The 13,915-nt window shown below is 36.1% G+C and overlaps 2 protein-coding genes across 4 annotated transcripts; one reads left to right on the forward strand and one right to left on the reverse strand.

Annotated features, from left to right (window-relative positions):
- The first annotated feature begins 2,191 nt into the window (after nucleotides 1-2,191).
- Nucleotides 2,192-3,920, forward strand: LOC118059774 (WAT1-related protein At5g13670-like). The gene is made up of 6 exons (XM_073411933.1): nucleotides 2,192-2,235; nucleotides 2,443-2,602; nucleotides 2,995-3,102; nucleotides 3,395-3,485; nucleotides 3,625-3,778; nucleotides 3,872-3,920. Exons 1-6 carry the CDS (start codon nucleotides 2,192-2,194, stop codon nucleotides 3,918-3,920), a joined length of 606 nt encoding a protein of 201 aa, XP_073268034.1.
- Nucleotides 3,921-4,909: 989 nt separating this feature from the next.
- Nucleotides 4,910-13,915, reverse strand: LOC118059874 (uncharacterized). Of its 3 annotated transcripts, none has more exons than XM_035072867.2 (6): nucleotides 13,757-13,915; nucleotides 13,305-13,498; nucleotides 5,723-7,252; nucleotides 5,549-5,614; nucleotides 5,262-5,460; nucleotides 4,910-5,152 (listed from the first exon to the last, which is right to left on the reverse strand). In XM_035072867.2, exons 2-6 carry the CDS (start codon nucleotides 13,305-13,307, stop codon nucleotides 5,082-5,084), a joined length of 1,869 nt encoding a protein of 622 aa, XP_034928758.1. In that variant the 5' UTR covers nucleotides 13,308-13,498; nucleotides 13,757-13,915; the 3' UTR covers nucleotides 4,910-5,081. The 3 variants fall into 3 exon arrangements, with proteins under 3 accessions (XP_034928758.1, XP_034928759.1, XP_034928761.1); XM_035072868.2 differs by having other exon boundaries at nucleotides 13,305-13,486; nucleotides 13,757-13,895; XM_035072870.2 differs by having other exon boundaries at nucleotides 13,305-13,513; nucleotides 13,757-13,862.

Raw genomic sequence — 13,915 nt, forward strand, 5'->3', positions numbered from 1 at the left:
GTATAACGAGGAGGTTTGCTGCTGTATTAAGAGATTAAAAAAATGAAACGATTGGATAATCAAAAAAATTATGTGCGAGTGAGAGAGAGGTTTCTTTGTTGTTTTGTTCTTTATTTTAGCAGTGTAATAATTATCAGCAGGTGAAGACTCGAAAAAAACAAGAAGAGGTATAATTAGCAGCTGCGTGATCACATGAATAACAAGTGGCTGTTTCACGTAACTTCTACTTTTATTTTTATTCTTAGGTGTTTTTTTAAAAAAATATTTTCACTTAAGAATTTATTAAATTAATATTTTTTATGTTTTTTTTATAATTTTGATGTGTAAATATTAAAAATAATTTTTTTTTTTTTTTTATAAAATATATATTTTTTAAAAAAACTATGTAAACAATATTATACACATACCATAATACCAAACAAACCTAAATAAAGGGTTGAAGCTTTTTTAAATAATAAAAAAAGCTACCATCCAATTACGGAACTGTTCATGCAAAGAGTGTGTGTGTGTGTGTGTATAATGCTTATTTGGACGGTTCTTGTTAGGGGTTTTTCAACACATCCTTTTTTCCTTTTCAATCTTTAGAAAAATATTTTTTATACAAGTGGGCTCTAACTAGTCTAGGCCCAAAACAATACGCTCACATCCCAGAGCCCAACAACCGCACACAACCAGTATGCTCTCTCCCGTCATTTTGTATTTTCTTATTTAGGTCAAGATTAGCCTGCTAAACGCTTCATAACCCGACAAGAATGGAGCTGCTTGCTGCTCGATACTAAAGATATATCTTATTTTTATGTTTTAAAATTATTTTAAAAAAAAATTTAAATTAATATTTTTTTTGATGTTTTTAAATTATTTTGATGTATTAATACAAAAAATAATCTTTAAAAAATAAAAAAAAATATTATTTTAATATATTTTCAAGTAAAATTTATGTTAAAAAATAACCGCAATTACATTTCTAAATAAATCATAATACAGGTACAAGTACAATACGATAAACTAGCTAAGAATCGAGTACATGGATTCAAAGATCGGAATCTACTCTGATGCGTGCCCTGCTCTTTTTCGAGCTATAAGCAAGCCCATAACTCGGAATATTGAATGGTCAAATTTTTTATTTTCCAAAAAAAAGCTAGCAAAACTATTTATAGTATGTAGCTTTTAATTTCCAATCAGCATTTAGACCGTACACAATTATTTTAATGCACGTAGTAGCCGATGAAAATAAAAATCTATATAAGTGCAAGCCTCTGCTTGGTTTTACTTGTTGGGTCTGAACAATATTGTAAAAGGAAGACAAAAATTAGTGAAAATGATAGTTAAAAATCTATATTGTGAAGGGATGAGCCAACATGTAATGGTAGTTTACAAGCATAATACGATTTTTACTAAAAGTTAGATATATTAAACCATCGAAGATCTTCTATCAGTTAAATTAAGAGCTTTACAAGTTTCTATTGCTAGCAATTACTCCATTATATTTTAATTTGGGAAAATCCTTTTTTTTTAAGTTTAGTTTTTATTTTGATTGGAAAATAAATATCATTGACCAGTTTTTTAAAATGACAAAAGAATGAAAAAGATCTCGAAATGTCTTCTAGAAATCCCGCTACAAACAAATGGGCCTTCGATTTAGTATCTTTTCATGAAGGACGAATTGTTCTACATTCTTTAAATCATAAGCACCATAGAAAAAACAATGCGACGCACACAAATAAACACCACGAATGAAAACAGTGGCATTGTTGATGATTTTCTTCAACTTTTTAGTCAATCATTTGTGTTTATTTTCGTGGCCTTTTCTTCGTACATTTCTCTTCTTGTTATAAAGCATTATTCCTCGAAAAGAATATAATCACCCATCCAAAAACGTTCAACTGAAAAAAATGCGGGATAGTAATTACTCTCAACAAGCAGCAGTCTACTACCAGTGATGTGCTATTGGTTCTGATTGAAGTAGTTGGTCGAGGATTTAGTAATGTTTAGCTAATTTTGAAACGTCTTACTTAAAGATGATCGATTCCCTCGGTAGGATACTTCCTCAAATCTCTTTCAATTATTAATTAATGGCAGAGGATGCCAGTTAATGCATACAATGATGTGTGTGTTTGCGCGCGCGTGTGTGAGAGAGAGAGAGAGAGAATATTAGTCAGCAACAAATCTACTTCTGATACGTTTTCAGGAAATGGCATCTGGTTTTGATGTTTTTGTGCACTGGGTTTTGCCCTGGTACGGGAAAGTTGCTTCTTCACGTTATGTTTTATGCTCATCTCCTTGTGAGAAAATGAAGGGCAGAAAAATAATAATTAAGAAGCTTCTATAAAGAGCTTTAAGACACAAAGCAGTTTCTCTTGCATTTGCTAACGAGCTAGTACACCATTGAGCAGAGCAGAGTAGCTATGTCTATGGAGTCCTTCACTAGCCTGCTCAATCAAGCAAGGCCATATTTGCTTGTGATTTGGTGCAATGTGGCTACTCAGTGATGTCTATACGAGTCAAGCTTGGCTTGAATCGCGGGTTGAAGCCGCAAGTATTAGTAGCCTACAGAATGGCTGTCGCCTCTATTCTCATTGCTCCTTTTGCGCGTCTTAGAAAGGTCTCGTTGATGTCTTTCTCTAAATGTATTTTCATGTGAATAATTAGCATGATCTAATTATACTAATCCTGTTTTAATAATTATGAACAGAAATTCGAGGCCAAAGATGATTCTGTGGACATTCGCCAAGATAAACTTACTAAGCTACTTTGAGTAAAGACAGTCAAATGAGTAAACTACAGAATGCGTTTATGTATCTGTTACCTTTACAAGGCCAGTTCTTGATTGTTCCACAATGAGCTGAAAATCACCACAGCCACTTTTCGTGTTTGCCGTGTGCAATATTCTTCCTGCCATGACACATCTGTGCATTAGTTAGTACTATGAGTTAGTGATTGATCTAAGACTATTAAGGCAAGGCTGATTTGCAGGCTTGAGGAGGTGGATATTAGGAGGTGGATACTAGGAGGCTGCACTCTCAGTCAGTGGTTGGGACACTGGTAAACATTGGAGGAGCAACGCCTCTCACATTTGCTCACAGAGGGGCAATTTTTGTCGCGGTCAATCTGCACCCAGTGCACACATCCAAGATCATTTGAAGGGTGCTGTTAAGATTGTATTTGGGTGTATGAGCTAGCCAAGTTTCATTATTATTCAAGTAAAAACTCATCAAAACTATGATAGCTGTAGTTGTGCCATCGTGAGCCTATATAATAAATAACTACGATCAGAATTCAATTAATTACTGAGTTCTTACAATGCTTTCAATATTACTTCCCTAAAGGTAACGGTTCCAAAATCGTACCCAGCTACGCCCCCCCCTTGCTGCTTTAATGTGCATAATGGGCACAGAGGAAAAGCAGACTAACCTTTGCGGTGGAGCGAGCTAACACTGCAATCTGGTCTATATACTTGGATGTCAGACTTTTAGCTACTTTCTATGGTGAAAGAAATTCTAAGTTGGAGCAAAATCATCTTCAAAATCTAAATAATTTGGTGTAATTTTTATGCATCATACCATGCCCCTCCAAGGATTAAACTTGAAGCAGCATCGCTCCCTTGATCAATTCCATGCTTTCCAGGCAGGGAATACTCTCAGGAGACTGCTTATTACATTCTCGGATTGTTGGTCAAGGAAAGGGGTCCAGTATTTCTGTGTGCCTCTAATCCTCTGAGCATGGTTATGGTTGCAATTGTGGGGTCTTTCATCTTCAAAGAGAAATTGTACGTTGGCAGGTATGTATGGATAAAACTACAACATCAAACCATTTGCGCAAACAGCCAGGACAGAAGGAAATGTACAGACTTCTAATCATGACTTGGTTGCAGGAATGCTAATGTGGCAGGACCCACAGGGCCACGGATGAGCCTGTTTTAAGGAACCTAACCAAATTAGGTATACTCAAGGAATCTGAATTTTCTAGGCAAGCTCCATGTAAGCAGTAAACCTAATACCCTATAGACATATGGTTACTAATGTATCTAATTCCGCCATGGCTTCATTGCTCAAGAGGTATAGCTTCTGATGCAAGGTAAGATAGCAATGGACCTCGACAATAACAGGTTTCCCAGAATGATTGCTACAATAAAATGTTAAAACCTAAACAAAATAGAGACAGACCTTCAAATTTTTTAATGAGCAGAACTAAGCAAAAGTGTTTTTTCCCCCAATTAACAACCATATGGAACTGATTTATAGGTAGATCTAGAGCAGTCTGAACAATCAACCTGTGCTTTACCACCAGAACTAGAATAAAACCACAAGTGCTCGTTTGATGGAAGCAAAAAACAGTGGACTGCTGCTTCCATCATGAGTCAGCCAGGAGACCTTTGCCCTTTGCCTATGTAATGCTATTCCTCAACCACGAATTGTTATTCTCAGTCACTTCAATGAAACCGCATGCAACAAAACTGGACCTAAATTGGACAGATGCCTACTTTTAACTGGAAAAGCCAAAGGTCAAAACAGGAATACAGCTCAGTCTACTCCACTGCACAAGTGAGCTTAGATTAGTCCAAGCATGAGTACGCATGTGTCCTATAATACTTGCACGGGGCTGTTTTAAGAAACAAGGTTTGGAACTTTGGACAAGAATATCCATTTGGTGATGCAAAATAGGGATTTGCGTTCAATCTTCAACTAATAGGACATGGTGCATGTCAATAGCTACAGCCATGTCAAAATCCTGGAGTTCTACACATCTCCATAAAGTTCATTTACTCTATCCTATATTTGCAACCAAGCCTGTATAGAGCACGGCATGAGGTCTAAAGACGCTTGTTGCACAACTTCATCAACCAACATGCAGAAAGCACCTCTAGCCCGTCATGAATGCACAAACACAGTAGTCTACCAATAACAGAATATGTCCAAAACAAAAACTTAAATTCTTATAGCGAAAGGATAAAAAAGTTGAAGAAACATTCCTCCTCTCAAAATTATTAGAAATCCCAAAACAAGTCTATAATTACCAGAGAAATATGCTTCTATGGACAGAACACATACCACCTCACTTATTCTAAAAGCAGGGTCTTCATCTCAAGATGGTAGAGTGACTTCCTCCTTTCCGTAGATGCGCTGAAGTTCACGGGTGGCAGCTTCATATGATGCTGACGAGAAGAAGAGAAGAAAACTTGTTGAGAGAGAATAAATAACTAAAATGTATCTCTTGTATTTGTGTAAGGCAGTCACATAAACTCATCTAAAACTACTCCTTACCTTTCCAGCTAAGGAAATTCTTCTGATTAATAGCAGATCCAGTAACAGTTTCGATCGCATTGAACAGCATCTCCTGAGGAGTGTTCTTCAGTTCCTGAACAACTGCATAGATGGTCTTCCCGTTCTCGAAGTAAATATGGTTATTGGGATGCTTGGTCTTGCAGTTAGCATGTCGCTCAAATTCATATGCATTCAAAACCTGCACAGCACATCCCAAGTCATGAAATAGTTTTGAACATTTCATTAGTTTTGTTTCAAGACACTAGACTATATTTAGAGTTGCCTACCTTATTGCCGCATACTTTGCAACTACATAAATACCCAGTCCCTTTTATAGTTCCTCTAAGAGTTTTCTGCCAAGATGAAGGTTATGCATTTTAATGAGGGAGCCATAATCAGTAAGAAATATTTATCATTCCTAAATGTATATTGACATCTCAAGCATAATATTTCAATCTAACCTCCCTCGACCAGGAAACATATTTCACAGGAACCCCGTCAAGCAAGCCAGTTGATAGCAAGCTCTTGACATTTGAGGGGAAGTTGTTAGGAGGGATCTTCTTAGATGTCTTCAGCTCTTTATTCTTGGAGGCAGAATCGATTGTTGTCTTTGGCTCTTTATTCTTGGGGGCTGCATTGATTGATGTCTTTGGCTCTTTACCATTGGTGTCAGTATCAGTTTTGGAATTAGCTTCCAGACCACTATTTAATTGTGTGTTTGCAATGACCTTTGATGCAGTATTGGTATTCAATTGTGGATCAACATTTGTCTGAGGCAAATTGTTCTGAACCGGTACTTCTGAAGTTTGAGCCGTGTTCTGATTGCTCACTAGCAGGTCATAGCTTCTAATAACATTGCCAGACATATTTGTCTCAGGTTCATCATGAAAGCTTTGAAAAGAAATGGAATTGTTGTCACCCTTGTTGTAGTTGTGACCAATGGATAGAATACCAGAACTCCCTTTGTCCTGGGCAGGAGTCATGGATGCAATATCAATATCTGCCTTGTCATATATTGGACCGTTTGATATGACATTATCCCCTCCCTTGCTAAATGAGGAACCCATCAAAATGAAATTTTCACTCGTTTTATCATAGGAGGGTCCCATTGAAATGAAACTCTCATGTCCCTTATTGTAGGAGAGAGCCATTGATATGAAATGGTTATCTTCTTTGTCATAAGATGGACCCATTGTTATGAAATTGGCATCCTTCTTGTCAAACGGCTGACCCATTGATAAGATACTCTCATCTCCCTTGTTATAACCCTGGCCCATTGATATGAAATTGTCATCATCCTTGTTAAATGCATGACCCATTGAAATGAAACTGCCATCTGCCTTGCTGAATGTGGGGCTGATTGAGATGGTATTCTCATCCCCATTGTTATATGTAGTGCCCAAAGAGATGGCATTGCTCTCCCTCTTATTATAGGCAGTACCCATTGAAATTATATTGTCATCTCCTCTACTATAGGAGTGCCCCACAGATGAAGAAATGTCATTGCTTGAGTCTCTAACTTGATTGACTCTCACTTTTCTGAGGCCACCAAAACTAATTGATGCAGGAGGATCTTCAACGTTATGAGACATAGACAAACCCATCGAGCAATTGCTGCCATATAGGTCATTGAAATCCTTTCTTTCCATGTTCATATTTCCATTGCTGGCAGAAGGCACGTTGCTACCACTGTTAATCCGCAATGGTTCAAACCCAAACAGACGGTCATTAAATTGCCCTGAAACCGACTGGAAGCAGGAGGTATTATTCCATGGAGAAATGTTCATGTGTGACATTCCCATTACTGGCCTGTTGTTGCTAGATGGTTCAACTGCTTGTTTCTTGTTGCTGAACAATTCAGGTCCAGTGCTATCCATAAGCCACTGATGACCACGCTTTGGTTCCATTCTTGAGGAATTATCGAAACCTATATCTCCATCAGTTAAACACCCCACATCTCTGGTCATCCAAAAGCTCTTCTGCTGGAAAGACTGCCAAAAAACAAGAGCCGTCCAGGTTACAATCATATATCAACAGGTCTAGAGAAGAACAGAAATTGAGGATTCAATATTCCAAAAATGCATTGCAGAGGGTAAAGGGACATGAAATAATGCCAAACAAACAACTAAAGGCAGATGCGGATTAATCAATAGAAACTTTCAAAAAATAAAAAAGCATGCACTCCATAATGTGTTAAATTCTTAAATTTATAGATCCTCTATTCTTTGGAGTTAAACACATCAATCAATAGCCATTTCAAAATACAAGCATGCAGTCTGTAATGTTAAATTCTTAGATTCATAGATTCATAGATCCTTTCTACTTTACTTTTAGCTCCCAAATAATCAAAGAAAAAGGAGGTCATTTAGAAGTTCTCTCAATCTGATACATATAAAATGGGCAGAGGGCATTGACAGAAGCCAGAACTCTGAAAAGGTGCCCAAAAGTAGTAGTTGTTATGAAACTTCTTGACAAATCTTTCAAGATAAGAGCTGTCCAGATTTGGTGAGCCACATCTTAGAGCCTAAATCTAACACTATTACTAGATGACCAGTTAACACAGAGGGTGCCTTCTTTGGAGACAACGAAGTCAGCTTGCAGTGAACATGGTAGGCAATTTAAGACCTCAAGGCCAATTTCATGCTGTTTCAAAAATACTTTCTAAAGCTTTCCCATTTTTCCCTTTGGTCATATTCCAAGTTCAACTCTGCTTGGTTTGTTAAGTAATTATTGGATTACAATCATCATAAGCACATTAATGCATATAAACTAGAAGAACTAAATTTAAAAGGTGAATATAGTAGGCAATGAAATTTTAGATCCACAAATTTTCTCAAAGTTAACCTACATAAGATAAGATTCAGCAGCCCTGCTAATATTATGGATCTTCCAGACGACTTTCATATGATAGAACTTTATATCACAACTTTTGTCAAATCCTCACCTGAATGCTCAAATGACCAAAGGAAAATATCCTTGGCCAATTGAAGTGGTAAAATTAAACAAGAAAACGAACTGATTTCCAAGCAAGGAACTAAGTGCATGAGCTGACTGTCAATGCTTAATTAATGTAATCATTCTTTCTTAATTATTAACTTATTTCTTAAGTAGGCATGACAGGAAAAGGTCCAGCCATGATGAAAGCAAAAGTACTTTTTTTTTTTCAAACATCAACAATAAGCCAAGATAAAAGCAAGTTTCTAAGCATGAACCAGGCAGAGTATATGACAATAAAAAAGGTGGGTAACACAACTCGGATCCATCAATAATCTTTTGAGCTTACTTCAAATTCTATAATCAGCTAGCATGTTATTTTATTCCATTGACAGGCACCATATATGCACCATATACATGGATAATAGGCTTAGTATGTAAAGTTGGCAAACAGCAAACTTTGATTGAATATGTTCTATCAACCACAACAATGTTATCATGGTGAGTACTTTAAACTTGAGCATGTTGTATTAAACTCGCCATCTTCATTCCCAAACTTATGATGAAATCTAGATTTGGAAACCAAGAAACAATGATTCACAAGCTCAAAACTTTCTCTATAATCTCATGTCCTTGCATATGCCTGAGGCATGCATTACCACATATAAGACAAGGCAATCTTTTGCTCATGAGAGGACTTCTTAGGCTTTCATGAGTATTTGTTTTTAATGCAGCTCAATGGCAGGTTGTGTTTATACCTTTTGCTAATCCTACAAATGAGTGGTATCCCTTTGGTGCTAGTTTTTAAAGATTCATTCACTTCTTAGTTATTTGAAAAAAAAAAAAAAATACAAGGAGAGGGATCCATATAAAACTCGGAGAGGTTTGTAGGGAATCACAACAACTCACGAAGATGAAATTCCATGTTGAACCCAATAATACTTGAGGCATAGTGTTAAATTATTGTCCTAATTCCATGCGCGACCAAGAATGAAAATACAAATTGCAAAGGTGTGGGTTTGAACAACTTGTCCATGCCATTGTACCATGCTACATAAATGTTCTTGCGTGTTAATAGTCAGAAAATATTCTACGTAATAGTAATAATAGTAACAACCAACATAAAGCATAACTCTTAAGTTAAAAGTAGATGGATTTAGGCCAACTAACAACCAACTACGCTAATTTCAATGAGAAATATTTAGAATTTGGGAAGGAAATCAAGTAAAATGTAAAAAAAAAAAAAAAAAAAAAGCCTTGCAAGTAAAATAGACGAGGACATTCCATCCTAGGAAGGAAAGTGCTTTGGCAAGTCGGGTAGCAGGATTAAGAAGGAAGGAATGAGCATGTTGAATGGATAGCCCATACAATTAGAAGCAACAACATGAATACAATAGTATGTGGAATCACCACGATATGATGATTCATTTAAAAAGAAAGAAAAGGATTCCATATAGCAAGGATATTTATTAATTTAGTTATGATTTATTTGGAAAGTACTAAAAGTTTAATTGGCAATTTTGAATATTGATTTTTTTTTCCCCTTATCCTACACACTATATAGACTAGGTTGGTGCCTTTAGTACATAGTATCTTTACATTACAAAAAATGAGTCAATTTAAATTTTTTTCTATGCACCTTTTTTCTCACTTGAATTTCGGTTTAGTTTTTATTTGCTATTTTGTTTACATCTTTTTTTTCTCCAGAATTTTAACTGCTCACTAAGTTTTGTTTTGCATTTCCCTCATTTTGTTTGAAAGTCTCAAAAGTGATCGTAATTGGATTCAAACTACATATATTATTGGTAAGTTACCACTAATAACCAATCACCCTATACATTGTCACCATCCACCACCATCTATGACGCCGTTAGGTATTAACAATGATTGATTGTCAATCACCATGCTGGTCGATGACCACGTTCAACTATTGATGAGGCAATTGCATATTGGCCAATTGGAATTTGAAAGTCATTGACAAGATTGTTGAAGTTGTTGAAAGTCATTTATTGTAAATCAATTATCTAGCACTTACAATTATGTGGTGGCCAAAAGGTGTGTAGGACCTTCATGTGCATTTACTTGTAGCGATTACCCTTCAAATAGCAACCAACACTCGCAACCAACGAGCACCTATAGGGTTTGAGAGTTTGTGTGTACAAATGGGACTCACCATCGATGTGCACGTGTAGTGTACACGAGAATCACTTTGAAGGTGGGCGACACCAATAAGTACAGGTAGTATTACCCATTTTTCCTTTAAGATTGGAAAAAGATTTCTTATAAAACCTTTATGAGCATTGGAATGACTTTCCTTATAAAAAGAGCACGTTCCATTATGCATCATGCATTTCACGTTGTGGAGGTAGATGAGAAATATTAAATACATGTTACAATCAGCTTTTCTTTTGGAAATAAGGGATATGTTTGGGAAACTAGTATTTGATATGAGTAGAACAAAAAATTATGTGCAAGACACAAAATACATCACCGTAATGGATACATAAATGCTACGATTTCTAAACAAGTGATTTTTACAAAATGTAACCACTGGTAGTTGGCAAAGACATAAAAGCCCATACAAGTCAGAGGTCGAAGACTTCTAGTAATAAGATATGTAAGATGAAATCTTTTTTGACCTCTTCAATAATGTTACTCCAAAGAAGAATCTATAGGAAGTTGGATTGCTGTAAAAGTTTCTGTTATTGTACAAATGAGAATCCTAGCATATCGATGCTACATATAAATGAGATGACGAAGCAATGAGCCTCTTTCTTTATTGAAAGATCACTAGAGAAACTTAATGACCATGTGCTTAAATGATGTTTCTTTTAAGTTGGTTCTTGAGTTGTTGCTCAATAGATGGAAATGAACTATGCTCATCATGAAGACGAATTTTAGTGATTTTGATGGAATAGACCTTTAATATCATGAAGCCCCTCACCCCTATTCCTAATGTTGGCAATTAGTCTTAAAACCTCATGCTTTGTTGACAAACTTATAGTCCACCTACCACCTTTTGGGATGCTCCTTTGAGATTGGTGTTTTTTTTTTTTTCAAGGAAAGGTTAGGCATGCACTCCGAAAGTCATCAACGAGACACAAAAGGCCATGGTATTGGCCTAACAAGCCCCTAAGAATTATCCCGGCAACCCTTCAAGAGTGTTGGTCAGACAAAGACCTAGAAAGTGTACACCTAAAAACCCTTAAACAATGGCACAAGCTTCATGTGCTTGAGATTACTCAAAACTATTTAAGGATCTTTTTCCTATGTGTTTGATTTGTCTCGTTTAAGAGGAGTTCTTCACTAAAAAATATTTTAGGTTTTAGTTTCCTTTTCGTGCTTTTTCACATGTACCATGTTTACTATGATTTTATTATTGGATGATTAATTTTTAATTTATTACGGTAACAAAAAAGCAAACGTAAGTTTAAATACATTTAAATTAAATTACTAACATTCTTAACATTTCTATGATGGGACGTTAAGTTTGAATTGCCCAATGTAGCTTGCTTGACTTGATTCTCATGTGTGTGGAAGTAGATGGATGAATTGCACAACGTCAAGGACAGAGTTGAGTAACCATGAAATAAATGATCTTTCAAGCTCTGTTGAAAACATCAAGGCTAAAGAAAAGGTATAGAAATAAATGTGTGAATGTTGCCCTTAGCTGCACATTGCACAATATTGACTTCAATCATGTTAGGAAGGTAATTCCGTGTTTAAACAAATGACAAGTTCAAAAACAGATTTGTCATTCCATTCAACTCCAAGCAACGCAATTCGTTCTTCCTGCACCATAGCTCACTCCATCCTCCTTTTAGCACTCGCTCTAACCTTATATGGTTACAAATTGCAGTCAGCATTGCAATAAGTATATAGGATTCCAAAAGGGGCTGACATTCTCCTTGAACTTCTCTTTATAGGTTTCATTGTAGCTGAATAGTTTTTCCAATGAACTATGCCCTTGGTTGAGCCATGAGCCTTTAAATTAGTTCTTCACTGAGACAAATCAACGTCCATCCTTGCAAATTAAAGACAACTTCCATGCAGGAGAATTGATGAACATTGCATATGTTTGAATGTTGGAAATAAAATATTAAGACTTCCAAAGGCACAGGTCAAACAATTTTGAAGACATTTAAAGTGGAAGGGGTTGGACTATAGAACTTGTAAGTTCTCAACTAAAATGGCCTTGTGAGGAAGTAGAAACAAGCATTGATTTGGGATAAAGGTTCTCATATATGGTTGTTTCTGACTATATCAGGAGTGCTAATTTTATTAGGAAGGAATAAATGTTCTCGTATATGGATATTTCTAACTATATCAAGAGACATGATTTTATTAGGAAGGAATATACCTAATATCAGTCAAGTGAGTATCTTCAATGGATTCCCTCACTTGAAAAGATTTGTTTCTTTGTTAAAAAATATGTCTCGTTAATTACTAAGAGAATTCTCATAGAGAACTTTTTTCTAAATGACAAGGAATCCCACTTAAGATAAGAAACCCTCAGGCACCTGAATGCTACAAATGCATTAGGTGAGTCCATGGATCCGAAACCAGGTCAACAATGTGGAGAGCAGAGCACGCTTGCTTGTCAGCTCAGATTACTCCAGATTTCCCAGCAATATTCTTCCCTAAAGCTCCGATCTCTAGCTCCGTTTGAGCCCTTAACCACTCCCAACTTATCTTAATGTGATAAGAACATGATAGCCCTCATGTCTTTGTTTAGTAAAGGCAAAGCAAAATTAAGGATAATATAATCCTCCTCCTCTACTTCACTCCACAAAATTGTAGTAGCAAATAAAGTTACAATAAAATTATTTCCAAATGTGGATCAGCATGGCTGGATATACTTAAAGAATTTGCAATACAGAAACACAAAAAATAAACAAAGAAAGATAGCATTCAAATACAGTAAAGGATCTGGCAAGCAGATACGAAAATAAGTAACAAAAGTTAATACCAAATAGCCAAACAACAATCACAAAACATATAAACACTTGAAAAACCATAATCAATCACCATATCTAAGCGAAACCAAACTTTGAACATGACATTTTCAATAAAACAAACAAAAACTTGAATAGAAAATTCCAAGCCTACCATTTTTTGCCGTTAGCCAAGTCCACAGAGACTCGCCGAATCAAGACTAAAACCAACTCACAAAACTCGTTCTCAGGTGATCTCCACTCGAAACTCGAAGTTCTACTTTCACTAACACACAGCACTCTTTACTACGCCGTTTCGCTCATTCACGCCATTGATCACGATCAAGCTCAAATAATCTGCAGCACAAACTAAAACGCCAAAACCTAACCGTTTTAAATTAACAAACCATGAAAATCAAACTTCGATCATGCATAGCATTCATTTAAGACCGTTTAGAGAGAAAACATTGAACAATTATAGTGAGACAAACAAGCTCAAAATTATCAAAACTGTAATCATCAAAGTTCAAAATCCACTCGCACTAAGTACACACAGCACGAAAGGCATGCATAGTGACGGTCACTACACGTGATAACTGAGAAATACATGTGAGACTGGTAGCGTACCTTTAGCCTGAAAGATCGCCGGAGAAACTCCCGGCAACTGCAAGAGTGAGTGAGTGTTTTTTTTTCTTTTTTCAGGAGAGAGAATTAAAATAGAAAATTACTTATGTCAGCTTGGTTTTTAAGTACGAGGAGAAACATAACTAATGCCGGGTGGTCTAG

The sequence above is a fragment of the Populus alba genome, chromosome 10 (genome assembly GCF_005239225.2).
Source record: "Populus alba chromosome 10, ASM523922v2, whole genome shotgun sequence".
NCBI lineage: Eukaryota > Viridiplantae > Streptophyta > Magnoliopsida > Malpighiales > Salicaceae > Populus > Populus alba.

Bases quoted from the DNA above. Each gene is read 5' to 3' on its own strand.
- LOC118059874 (XM_035072867.2), bottom strand. The intron at 5,615-5,722 runs GTTAGATTGAAA...TCATCTTGGCAG, and splicing joins ATGTTTCCTGGTCGAGGGAG to AAAACTCTTAGAGGAACTAT. The intron at 5,461-5,548 runs GTAGGCAACTCT...TGTGCTGTGCAG, and splicing joins GCAAAGTATGCGGCAATAAG to GTTTTGAATGCATATGAATT.
- LOC118059774 (XM_073411933.1), top strand. From the start codon at position 2,192: ATGGCATCTGGTTTTGATGTTTTTGTGCACTGGGTTTTGCCCTG. The intron at 2,236-2,442 runs GTACGGGAAAGT...TGCTCAATCAAG, and splicing joins GTGCACTGGGTTTTGCCCTG to CAAGGCCATATTTGCTTGTG. The intron at 2,603-2,994 runs GTCTCGTTGATG...GGTGGATATTAG, and splicing joins CTTTTGCGCGTCTTAGAAAG to GAGGTGGATACTAGGAGGCT.